The 13757-nt window shown below is 41.0% G+C and overlaps 1 protein-coding gene across 2 annotated transcripts in view; it reads right to left on the bottom strand.

Moving 5' to 3' along the window:
• Window positions 1-13757, bottom strand: part of TRAPPC8 (trafficking protein particle complex subunit 8) — a 1257619-nt gene that overhangs the window by 376952 nt on the left and 866910 nt on the right. For both annotated transcript variants that reach the window (XM_085605699.1, XM_085605700.1), the window contains 2 exons: window positions 7241-7398; window positions 3617-4059 (listed from right to left, as the gene is read on the bottom strand). In XM_085605699.1, the coding sequence (XP_085461825.1) occupies window positions 3617-4059; window positions 7241-7398 (601 nt within the window). The remainder of the gene's footprint in view (window positions 1-3616; window positions 4060-7240; window positions 7399-13757) is intronic.

Below are 13757 nucleotides of genomic sequence, written 5' to 3'. Positions count from 1 at the left end.
CTTTGTGTCCAAAACTCATCTGGATTGCCATACAATACAAGCAAAGAATAACGAGATTGTGTTGCATTCCAAGTATATACTGCTTTTACTTCATGGAATTGAACTTTATTACTTGTTCACAATCAATTGAAAAAGGCATAAACATACTTCAGTCATGCACTTGAATTTAGCTTGTATTCACTTGATCAGGCTTCGCATAACACCTCAGTGAAAATTTAGACTATATTTGTCATCTGACACAGAGGTTATTCTTATTCTGCATTGGCCTATGGATGGAAAAGCAACCAATTCAGCACAAGAAACTAACAAACTATGGATTACTAAGCAGATATTTATTGGAGTGCCAGCAAGAACCGATGATCTATTGTTCCAATCTATATATTCTCAAACTGTTGTTAATTGTTAAGAGTATGTATTTAATAATTACACTTTGCTCTTATAGTTAACATTTCATTATGACATTTCAACTAAAGCAGAAAATCTAACTGTTATGAATTCTAGGAGAGCTACATTGTCCCATTCTTATTTTAAAGAACTCAGTTTAAGATTCCTTATCTCCGCAGGGGGAAAAAAATACAAATGGATGTATGAGCCAGGCAGGCATCTTTATTAATGCATGTGATTCTGCATTGCCTTATCTACAACAGTTAGGTGGCAGTTTTCTTACACATATCACATACAAAGAATCTCAAGGTGCTTGTTTAAATGCCACAGCAACCACCACAGCTCTACGTAATGAAAAATTAAAGGTGATAAAGTGAAAAACAAATTAAATCTTATCCAAAATGCATAAGAGATTTTCGGAATTTAAGTGGCCTCTTTTCCGTTATTTATGATCCCTGGGGCGCTGGTGAAAGATCTACTTAGAACAAGCTTGCTTGGAAAACAGGTGCAAGAGGCTCTGTCAAATGCCCATTACAACAAAAGTTAGAGCTTGATTCATGGGCTAGATACTTGACAGCATTATTTAAACACTGCTTCTTAACCAGAGTGACTTCTGATTCTTGGAGAGGAAGTATCATCTTCCCACTACATGCAAAATTACAGTCCCTAGTAGTTATAGGCAAATCACGCTGCTGGAAGCCACTGGGAAAATCTTCGCTAAGTGTCTCTTAAGTAACTTACAGTGTTGGTAGAGGAGAGGAAAATGGTGCCTCTGGAACAAGCTGGTTTTAGACCAAATTGTTCCACTCTGGATAATATAACGCTGCAGATAATCCTGGAAAAGTATGTTCAGAGGAGGGGTATGCCGGTCTACACAGCCTACATTGATTTTTACACCATATGGACAGGCCACCCAGTGAAGGGAACTTAGGGAAATGGGAACTCTAGAGGGTCTTCTGAAGCTTATCATTGCCCTACATACTTCGGCATGGTGCTGTGTCACGTTTGGAGGCAAGCGTGGCATTATACGAAAAACAGACGCTATGAACGGCTTAAAAAAAGGATGCATCTGGTCTCCTCTTCATTTTTTGTTATATATGGCTGACCTGCAAAAATTAATGGGTCAGGTAGGTGGAGGCCTCCTAAACTGGCGACTTAGAGTTTGGGCACGTTATTGTATGCGGACGACACTGTCTTATAGTGGACTCCAAAAGGATTACAGAATCGTCTGAATATTCTGTTTTCTTATGCCGAAACTCATTTGTTAAAGAAAAAGTAAGATCATCAAGTGCAAGGGACTGTCGTGTAACCATGAAATACAACTCGTGTCTAGGTAGTACTGCACTAGAAGCAGTTAAATCGTACCCCTACCTAGGGAAAATATTCACTGCCAATTTAACTGATAAAGAGCGTACTGCAGATTTGATGACTAGGGCGACGGCCCATGCAAATGCACTCAAAGCACTTTATGGAGTTACAGGTCAAAGGCATTTTAACCATCTTTTAACGGTTTATAAAATGAAAATTCCTCTGACCCTGTTATATGGAATAGAGACAGTAAAACTAGATCATTTGCATTTTATGCATAGGGCTGAAGGAAGAATATTGCTTTCTGTTTGCACCTTAAATACGATTGCACCAATGGAGACACTAGATTAGAAATGGATCTGATCAGCACAGTTATAGGGGGTTTGGCAGCTGTTATTCATTGGTGCTATTGCCTGATACATTCAAATGACACACTCAGGAATTTATTAGCCACAGAATGTTTTGCACACTAAAAAGGGCATGGTACATTAATAACGCATTTTCGATTTGCACTTTAGCTTCAGGAAGGAAGATTCACAAAATTTGAGCCATTATCAACTTTAAAATTATTTGAAAGTATTTATGAAAAATAGCTCTAAGGAAAATGATGTCAGATTATGTAGTAAAAAGATGAGGTTATGTGAAGTAGTTTGGGCTTGTCGAGTTGAAGTACCTCAACCTTACCCAAGCTGGAAATTACATCACAGAGTTCGCAGATGCACATTATTGTGCAGGCTAAACTGTTTGCCTCCTACTAGTGTGACTGATGCTTAGCGGCATGTGAAATGGTCGGACAGAGTATGTACTTTATGCAATGATGCTGTACAAATGCTAGAGCAAGTTTTATTTGCATGTCCTGCCCTAAAATCATCTCAACAATCTTTTAAAAACACTTTTTATTGAACAAAATGGGGCTAAATAAACAAAAGCAGTAATTCAACTATTGTATTACCCAGTAAATAAATTGATGTGTTTTAATTTTTTTAAATTTTTTTTTAATTCTTAAAAAAAAAATGTATTACCAGACTAAATGAGTTATCAAATTAATTGGGGTGCTGCAAAATGTTTTACTTTTCTTTTTCTTAAATATATAGAGTGATGAAATGCCAATGTCCTCTTATTGTTGATCTCTCTGTAGATCTCAATATTTAATAACAATTTGAACAAGATCCCTATATATGAAAATCAAACAATGGAGGTAGTAAAGAATCAAAAATGTACTACTGGGAATCTTCTGTTTAAGGAAGCTATCAGTGCATAAAAACAAATTGTAGCTCAAAAACCATTCTTTAGAATTCCAGTGATTAAAGGTTTCTTGGCAACCCTAAGGTATATCTTCCAGTCAGGCCATCTCCCCCATTGGAATTAACCACCATGAATTCCAAGCTCAGATAGCACCTGAGCAGAATGGAATGGCCCGCAATAAGAAATGCAGCAGAGAGCCAAAAGGACCATTCTAACTGTTTCCCCTAAATTAAGGATGGATCTGATGTTATCAATAGCGAATTGTAAGAGCTATTTTGGTGCTCCACCGAGGATGGAAACGGAGTATCAAAAATCAAGCTGTTTATTCTCCTCCACATGATACAATGTGGCATTTCCTAGGTGAGCTTTTTATCAAGACTGCAATTTGCAACCAAAATCCATTCACTTGCTGGTGTAGTAGAAAGTAAAGGATAGGGACATCTGTGAAAAAACAATTCAAAGATTAACAGGAATCTACAAAAAATGTTTATGAAGTTTTGAAAAAACTATAGGGCAGGAATTAAATTCACAATTGTTAGTCTTACTTTATTTTATTAATAGTTCAACATTATACTGATAAACTGTTGACCTTATCTAGAGTATAACTACAGGAAACTAGTTAAGGGGAGCATATGTTAGGAATTCTGTAACTAAGCTAAAACAACAAAGTAACACTTACCTCATTTTTGATTGCTTCACTGTGCTTTCATAGTAAAATAAAAAGTTGATCTCATGAACACCTTCTTCATCTGGTCCACGTAACCACAGAGGTAGTTGAATGGAAGCCCCAGGTGAAAGGACAGAGTCTGTAAGGGGGATGTCTATAACCTCTGCTTGAAGTCTAGAGCCAACACCAAACTCTAAAGGAGCAGCAGAGGACAACAATGCTGTGCATTCTGAGGTAGAATCTGTCACTACAGTCTTGTAAGCACTACAGTTCTCAGAGGTGGAAGGACTCAGTGGTGTCAGAGGAGATGTACTGCTACCAAAGGTGAAAAATTCTGGACATTTGGAAACCACCTTTAAATTTTTAAGAGGGCACTTGCTCACATTCACAAATTCCACATATGCTTTTCTGATTTCGCCACATAGCAATCCAGTTGGAAAATTGATAAAGAACACCTACAGGGGAGAAAAAACACTCAATTGTTAGTGTCTTGAACAAATTAGTATGGTTTAATCAAATTATTCTATCGAACTAATACAAGCTACCAAGAGATCCGCAGCCTCCCTTAAAAATAGAGCTATGGCCTCAGTAAACACACTGGTGTGCCTTGGACTTTAATAGAAGAGAAAATAAATCAACCTTTGTTTATAAAGGAGGTCATGTCTAGGTCAACATTTTACAGGGTGGGTGGACATGTATTCAGTGGAAAAACAACTAGCATTGCAAAGCCAGTAGGTTTTGGCTCCAAAAGGCTGAGCTATTGGCTTTGCCAGTGCCTTTTTTAATTACAATTTGCATGCATCATGACACATAAGCATGCTTGACCAGCAAGTGTGCAATGATTTTCATATTAAAGGAAACTCATGGCTAGATGGCTGCCATTGCGTACAAACGACTATGCACACACATGCTTGTAACATGATGCTTGTGCAGATATGCATCGTGACACGTGCATGTCATTAATCATGTGCACATATGCACTGTGATGCATGGGTACGAAGCACAGCTGGCATGTTATTTTTACTTTACAGTTTTCACATGACGGATAGCTATTTACAATGGTAAATTAAAGTGAAAACAAAGTACACGCTCCCAAAAAAATAAACAATTAAAAGGAAGCAAGTAGCATGCTGCCAGTTTGCATCTGAGTGCCCTTATAAAAACAGTAAATATATAAATAATAAAATGAAAAAACCTTTAAAATGAAGAGTGGGACTGAGAATTAAAGACTGTGGGGATGGATGAGGGGTGTAGAGCGTGTGAAGGGCAGAGGAACAAGGAGTGAGCAAACAAACACATGCACAACCAGTGAAGAAAGGAATACAGAGGTGGGGGAAAGCTGGCGTAAACATTGAGGTAAGTGTGCGCACCAACAAGAGCCTCCCCTATATGTCTCTCTACACCCACATCACATGGAACAGAGCATTATGATAAGAAAGAAAGCTTGTGAATGGCCGAATGATTTCCATTAAAGCTGCACTTGCTGGGTACAGTGCGAGAAAATCATGATCTTCTGGGATTTATATTGCAGTTGTTCCATATTCTCTATGACCTTTTGGATTTCATCTGTCTCTACCGGTGAGCATTTTGGCAATTAAGAGCTGGGGAAAGGCCCTTGGAGGTGTCCTTGGGAAAAGGCCTCAGTGTGCATGCACAATATAAAAGGCAGAGAGCTTGGCTACAGAAATGAAGCAAAGAATCCATTGCTCGAAGAAAGTCTCTGGAGAGCTGCCCTCTATCCCTTAAGGGAAGCCCGTGAATAGGACGTTTTTGTGCCCACTCTCTCCTCAAAATCCTGCACGTGCTTTTGTAGAGGTCTGGACACATTTTTGCGTCATGAGATAGATTCTTACGACCAAGTCTTCCAAGGTAGAGGCATCACCCTCTCCCTCCATGACCCAGTTGACGACAATTCTGAGGTCTTGGTTTTGAAGTGAAGACATTGATCTCTACCTCTTGGACTTTTCTTTTGAAAGCTAGATGTTATGCCCATTACCTGCAGATTTGTGAGTGGTGGACACAGCAGCCACAATCCCCCCAGATAAGGAAACGGGCGGGCATTTTTTTAACCTGGTTTGGGATGTTGTGGTTCTTGTTTTTGCCCATTGCTTCTATCCAAAATGATCCTTGGGGCTCCTCAATCATGTCCTTGCCTTGCGAGGGCTCTCAAATGAAGTTGAGTTAAAAGAGGGCGACAGTCATACCCTGACAGTTTAGTTAATTGATGGGACATAGTGAGTTTATGTTGTGGCTTCGAATTGTTGCTTATGCCAAGCCAGTGTACATGTCATAGCCCACAAATCCCATGACCATCAGAGACAGCTTGGGCCAGAGGGTGGTCAGTGCTGTGGAGAAGTTGGATTATAATTTACCAGTCATATACAGTCCATGCAGTGCAGATAACCAGGAATTTGTCCCGTCATGAGGTGCACAGGGCTCCAGCATCCCAGTGACCATCTCTCAAAGATCTAAAAGGTATTTACTGGGGCAGTCCGTTTGTGCTCTTTTAGCTCCCGGTCTACCCAAAGTCTGAATAGCGTCCCAAGAGAGTGACATGAGTGCTGACTGCCCCCAATATTTGGCTGGGACAAGTTCCCTTTCAAAGATCTATTCGAGTTGGCAGGCCCGGTCACCAGTATGCTGCCCGATTCTTCTCATTACCCTACCATTGATTGCCATTATGATGTCAGCACCATTCTCGCTGTTGAGTTCTTGAAAGTGGACTTTTGACCTACCCGCTGCCCTACGAGGCTGACCACCATTTGAGGATGCAAGGGGCACAAGCAGTCAGAACCACCTTCCCGTTAGTGTTAATGCAGCCGACTGCTGAACATCGCTGGGGTGAGGGGGTGGCAGGGCAGAGGATGAATCAGACAGCTGCCTCACGAAAAAGCAATTCCGACCATCTGGCTCACCACCTTCCAGTGTAGCCACTCACCGATCAAGTCCCAGAGGTGGGCAGAAGGGGGGTTTCAGGCTGTATACCTTCAGTTGACATTGCTGATAGAGCCTGCTAGCTTTTCCCTGTCAAGGCTCTCATGTGAGGGACAGGCCCTCACCGTTGAAGGGCAGAGATTGCTTGCAAGGCCTGCGCCAGGACAGATCGAGGCCTAGGAAAAGCTCTGTGCCCTAGGGGCACTGACACTTCTGAAGACCCAGCTCTTAAGATGATGACCTTCGACTAAGCAGCAGTTGAAGCTCAGTCGACTACAGTACATTAGAGCACTTCTCTCATGATCGAAATACTTTTTGATGATTATCAAATGTGAGAATAATTTGTATTAAGTATGATAATACAGTGGTTAGTCTTTATATTTCTGGTAACTGTGAATGATTAAAGTTTGTGGGGATAGTTGCTACATCCACCTATCCTACACATACGGTCTGTGAAAATAAGTCTACAGTGAAAAATTGTAAACCAGTGGAAAGCAAGCAGGTGGAGAATATATGTAAGAACAGAAGACACTCCGGAGTAGCCGAGGGACATGTTAATGTGACATGGTCTGGCCATGAGGCAACACTGATTTCAAACTATAGGCTATCAGAAGGGTCTAAAGTGTAAGCAATGTGTGTTCTAATAATTCATTCTCTGTGGTTATGTGCAGAAATTTCACAAGACAAAGAAGAGTTCAGTACCTCTAATAAAGGCATAGGGGGGGTGATAATGGGATCTAAACGACGATCAGCTCCATACTGAATGGAGGTTTTCTCTTCTTTTGTGCTATTAAGTCGAGGACCTTGAATTTCTAAGTCTTGCCGTCCACGTACTGACATTCCATTAGACATGAACTTCCCTGGGAAAAAAACAATAAAAAACATTCACTGCTACATAACAAGGTTTAAGTCTGGTCCAGAGCAAGCAGTACTAATACCTTTCCCAACCAAGTTATTCAACAATATGCAATTTTACATGCAATTTTACAAACACAAGAAAAGTCAATTATATTATTAGATATATTTTCCTTATATGAGGAGCATGCAGAATATTTGCCCAAAGAAAAGCAAATGAATAGACATTTGTATACAGTACTAAACAACGTGGTTAAAAGGCACTGGTAAATAAAACTATTTAACAAAATAAGCAGACAAACGCTTTAACATAATAATAGAATAAACTGTGCATGTTAATTTACCCTGAGCAGAGATCTCCATAGCGAAGATCTCCACACAAGAGGAACAGCACATTCCATGGAAAGGCAATTTTTTTGTTCTCTGCCAGGAAAAAACATTTTCCCTGAGGAGAAAGCTGATCCCCCTAGAGACACCCAACAAATCTTGGAGAGGCTCGGTCACCTTTCCATCCTAGAAGACAGATACTCTAGCCCTTGGACCGGACGACACCAGGGCATATAAAGTGCATGCTTATGTCAGTTGCTGAATTGTTTTCAGCTCCTCGTCAAGGCGTGAGGCCAATAACCAACAAAGCCACGACTGTAAAATGTATTACAAAACACATTTGCATACCATGGGATCTTATTAATCAAAGCAGTAGCTCACAGAGGAGGAGGGAGAATGATCAGGAATCTGCAGGAAGATTTTGTATCTACCAAAAATATTATTACGGAAGGTTTTTTATGGTTCCTGTTTCCTAAAAAACATTTAGAATACAGTAATTAAATAAATATATAAATGCATTGTTAAAAAATGAAGCAAAGTAAAAAGACCAACGATTTATACCTGAGGGACTGTCTTTGACAGTGTGAAACTCCCATTAATTTACTTGAATCTTAGTTGCTAAATGTAAGTATTTTGTAATGTGACCTACAAACGTTGTAGCAAAGCACCTTAAACAAAATAAAACGGCATAAGATATTGTTCTTATTCCTTCAACCTTAAAAAATTGGTTTCAAGTATTTCTTACGGTGATCGCGCAGCTGAGGGCGTAGACAAAAAAGGAGCTACAATGTTTCTTGATAAAGGTTACATATCCAACATACGTTAGTGATCCTCATGGTTTTCTAAAACCAGCGAACTGACTAGAAGGTAGGTATAAAAATCTAAAACATAAAAATTATATTTTCACCTTTCTATTACTATTAAAATCTTAGTATGGTTGTTGCAGCATAATATAGGATCCCTAGGTGTACTTGGTGTTTTTTTAGTAAAGCCTTTCATGCTTCTTTAATCATTTTGTATAAATAATCCAATGCAGGCAAGTTGTAATTAGCAAGGTGACACCTAACATTTCATAATATCAGCAGCCAGTTAAAACTCAATAAAATAACTGATGTGGTGGATGGTGGTTGAAATGTGAAGAGACATGATCCCAAACTCAAGTCTTTGTTAACTTTGCGGTGTTGAGTTCTATAAGTTGAATAACTTCATGATGCAGTTCGGAAATATAGTTTCCATTTTTCTTATTCTAGGGTACAGCACATTGAGCCATATATAAAAGATGGAATTTATTTTTGTATTGGCAGTCGTTAGTGTTGAATCAATCGCACCCCGCTATATGTTAATGCAAATTTTTTTACTGCTCTATGGTACACATGCGATATGTAAGATCTCCAGCTTAGTTTGCTATCTGTTATGGCGCCTAAATGCCTGTAATTCAGTAAGTGTTCAATTTTATTAGGGCATAAAAAAAAAACATTTTAAGGTTTCAGCATCCAAATGATAAAACCTTTTTTTACTAATGTTAATGTGCAGACTGTTGCCAAAATAAAAGGCGTGTAACCTGGTCAGTTGTACTGAGGTGGAAAGGATGACAAGGTCATCAGTGTACGCCATATAAGAAACTTTGGTGCTAGCCAATTTAGGTGTATTGCTCATGTCTTGTTGTAAAACAGAAAGGTCAGAAATGTACAAGCTAAATAGTAGTGGGGCCAAGATTCAACTCTGTTTTAATTTGTTACGGGTAATGTTTGACGTTAGGCCTCTGCCATCCGACAGATTCACCCTTATCCATGTGTCGCTATAAAGGTCAATTAAGATATTTAAATGGGCTTTGGTCTATCCTCCTTGAATCCAGTTTAGCCCAAAGCTTGGATCTATTCACTTTTTCAAAATCAGTGGAAAAATTGATGAAGCACGCAAAGTGTTTGTCTTATTAAGGTGTGCTTTCAATGCTAAAATAGATAGTGCCACAATACTGTCTGTGGTAGAGCATTTTGGGGGGAAACTTGGCTGATTGAATGTTACTCCCCAGGACTCTTCTGCTCATTTTGCAGATAGAATAGCATGTGTTTGGCTATCGGCTGATTGCATTGCGTCCAGCTAGCTTTGTGGGGGTGACCTCTCGAGGCTCTTTTGAACAAAGGCTTCCAAAATGTTAGTATGCAGCCAGTAATGTGCCCCATTTTGATTAATTGCATTTCATGACTTCTACTTGCAGACCATTCAGCCCAAGAGCATGTAAGTTGTTAGACATTTTCATGAGTCTCTCTGCTTCCAGTAGTAGGATAGCCTATCTGGACATCCTCCTTTTCAGGATTATTTCATAGAATTTATATTGTAACCCACCATACAAATTAGCCAGTTATTCTTTCCAGATACCATATGGAATATGATAGTCTCCCTGTTTTATAGGAGTTAGTTGCAGCACCCACTAAGGACCAGAACTGTTGCATGTTTCTTGTGAGGATTGCGACCTGGATATAAGTCCAAAGCTGCACTGTGTAACTTATTTTCATCATAATAATGTCCATTTTAGCAGGTTTTAAGATGTTTTAAGATCCTGAATTTTGCTAGACTGGGATCAGTTGTATACAGTTGTCTTAGTTTTTTTTCCTAACCATTTTTTTGCTTTAATATTTTTTGAGAGGATCGGGCTTTGGAGTTTATGAGTTATTTTTCCCGTTGAATATTGTGGCCACAAAATCAAATATTTCAGACAGGACTTTAGTGCAACTTGGAATTTCCAGGAGTTTAGTGCAACTTGGAATGTCCAACACCAAGTTTGCAGACACAGTATTTGTATTCGTAATAATTTTTGTGAAGAACGTTTGGACTCATATATGCCCAGATGTGAGTCCCACGCACACTGTCAATGGAATCAAGCTATACCTGGCTGTTGAGCCTATAACAAGGGCAAAACCAGTCTTGGCTTGCTTGTGTTCTGGTTCAGGGAGGACCTGGCTTGGCAGTTTCGGCTGGATTTTTCCCATTGGAGCGAAGTCAAGACTGATTTGCATATAGCTGGGTCCAAACTGAGGTGGCATGGTGTGCAAAATAAAGATGGACTAGGATGCGGACCGAGTAATTACCAGTGGCTGAGATGAATTCAAGCATTCCATCACTTTTTGCATACTTTAGAGCACCAACAGGCACCATGGTATCTCCAAATCGAAGGCCTTGGAACCACCCAGAAAAGCTGAAGAGCTATGGCAGAGGCAAAAAGTTTCTGAATACAGTCTGATGCCTGGATAATATTCATAAGGTGAGGCATTGTCATGAAGAAGCATCAGTTATAAGGCTTACCTGTTGGCCTTGAATTTGGTGCTCATGGTGTCCAATAAGAACAAAAAAATCAAACCACAGGTAGGATGACAAATTAGCAAATCTACCCCCATGCTCTAGCAGAATTTCATCTTCTGAAGCAGCCTAATTTAGATAATGATCTAGGTCTGTATTCAAAGAATAATCAGAGACCTGCTCTCCATACAGCCGCTCTCACTACTTCCGGTCTATGGTGGGACCAAGACTCAACCATTGGGGAAGAGGAAAGACCAGAACTGGGCAGGTTCTATGTGTAATAAACTAGTGTGAAAGGTGCCTACAGTAGAAGTCTTGCTAACTCTACGATACAACAGAAGGAGCCATTCGTCACATGTAGTATAGATACCATAGCAGTACTCTCCAAAGGTGGAGCAGCCCCCAACCCTCCAAATTGTCACTGACGCATCTGTCACCTCTATGAGCTCTGGGTGTGGGAGGGAGAGTGGTCTAATGCAGGTCAGGTTGGCTTCCATTAACCACCATTACAGATACTGTACCGCCTCCTCAGAGATCAGTATGCTGTTGGAGAGTCATGTTGCGCCACTGGGACCGGAGGTTCCACTGCACGGCCCAAATGTGCCATCTGCCATATGAGATAAGGAGAATGCATGACGCCAGGAGACCAAGAAGCATCATAGCCTTTTTCACTATAACCTAGGATTTGCCGAGGTGAGAAGTCTTGAAAGCAAGTGTGTAGTACTGCCTCAATTAATCAAATCCTCATTGAGGATTAAGACATGACTTTGGCTCGTTAATAGAGAATCCCAAGGATGTCTAGAGGATTGCCACCATCTGGAGGTGGTCCACAACTGACTGAAATAAGCGTGCCTTCAGAAGCCAGATCTATGAAGATGGGCAACAACAACAGACCTCACTTTTGTGAACATTTGAAGTGCTGTGCTAAGGATGAAGGGGAGCATGGCAAAATGAAAATGTTCTTACCTGACCTTGAACCTCAGATAACGTCAGCGAGACTGCAGGAATGGTGTATGGGAATAAGCATTCTGCAAGTCTAAATTCACCATCCAAACTGGGTGCAGAGCAGAAAGAATCTGAGCCAGCACAAGCATTTTCAATTTGTCCTTTTGTAGAAAAATATTCAGTGGCCGAAAGTCCAGGATAGGCCTGAGGCCCTATTCCTTTTAGGAATCAGAAAGTGTCGGGAGTAGCATGCTGTGCCTTTCTCTGGTGTGGGTTGAAGATCATGTAATAGGGCATAGTCCCTTTGAATGATCTGTAAGATCCATTTGTTTTAAGTAATGGATCTCCAATTGGGGAAGAAATGTTGAATTCTGACTCCCACCAGCTTGGCATAAGCTGGTGACGGTAAACTAAATCAGAGATGTCACTGTTGCCCAGTGCAGTGTTTGCCACCACCAGTTGGGAGGGCTGACATTGAGCATTTGAAGCAACATACCCCATGAAGAGTTGGTCATGCCCCGGAACTCTTTCGTGAGGTCAAGGTAGAACAACAACTGTCTTTTTGGGTCCAGACGGTGGAGTCGCTCTTCTTCCGCAGAGCAAAAAAATTAGGTAAGGTGATGGATTGGTCTGAATGAAAAGGAGTGACCACTTTTGGCAGAAAGGAGGTCAGAGTGTGAAGCACTACTTTGTCAGGATAGAGTGAGAGGTAATTCCTGCAGTGCACTCACACTGCGGGTAGATGTAATCGCCACAAGGAAGGTCATCTTCAAGGTGTGAAGACTTAGGGGACAGTTGTGTAGAGGCTCGAAAGGAGCGTACATCAAAAAAGCCACAACCATTTTAAGGTCCCACTGAAGCATAATGAATGGTGAAGGAGGGAAGAGATGAAGAAGATCTTTAAGGAACCTATGTAAAATAGGAGACTTGAACAAATAAGGTTGATCAGGCAACCAGATGAAGGCAAAAATGGCATAGTGACAGTCCTTAAGAGTGCCCAGGGCTTAGTCCTGCTGTGCAAGAGAAAGAATGAAAAGCAGAACCTCAGAAAGAGGGGCAGAAAGCGGTCAACAGATTTTTCTGCACACCATGCCACAAATTTCGTCCAATGGCAGGCGTACACCTTCTTGATAAAGGGACACATGACTTACAAGATAAAGTTACAGACTTCAGGATAAAGGTCAAAGCTGTCAACTGTCGCAACTAAATCTGCACGCAAGAAGGCAGAGATTGGGCAAGTTTGGGACGAGAGCGCTCCCCTCCTGCTGTGACAGAAGATCTTCCCAAAGGAGCAGCCTGATCGGAGGTTCGATGGCCATACTGAGATGCTTTGGATACTGGACTCTCCATAGGCAGGAGTGGTATTGGAGAAAGGAGTACAGGAGGCTTGATCTTCACTGAAGATGAAAAGCATCTTTGAGAGAGTGCCGCCTTGGATACTCCAGCGTGAAATACTGCTGCCATTGCGCCTTCCCAGCGGTGGCAAACAGATCTAACGAAGGCTCTCCCCACTGCTGAAAGAGACCTTGCACCACCTCTGGATGGAGATGCCATTTGTGATTGCCTACGCTTCTTTGGCTGAGTTTGTCTGCTCTGGCGTTCAGAGATCCAGCCAGATGTTGAACAACCAGAAAAACACACTATTGTTCCAGCCACATCCAGAGGCACAGGGCCTCCTGACAAAGGGTCCACGACCTCACACCGCCCTGTTTGTTGCAGTACGCCATGGCAGTGGTGTTGTCTATGAACATCTGCACAAGCATTCACTTGATAGAGGATAGAAAGGCTTTCAATG

This window comes from Triturus cristatus, chromosome 5_1 (assembly GCF_964204655.1).
Source record: "Triturus cristatus chromosome 5_1, aTriCri1.1, whole genome shotgun sequence".
Taxonomy (NCBI): domain Eukaryota; kingdom Metazoa; phylum Chordata; class Amphibia; order Caudata; family Salamandridae; genus Triturus; species Triturus cristatus.
Note: the sequence above shows the minus strand (reverse complement) of the source record. Positions and strands in the feature narration are given on the sequence as shown.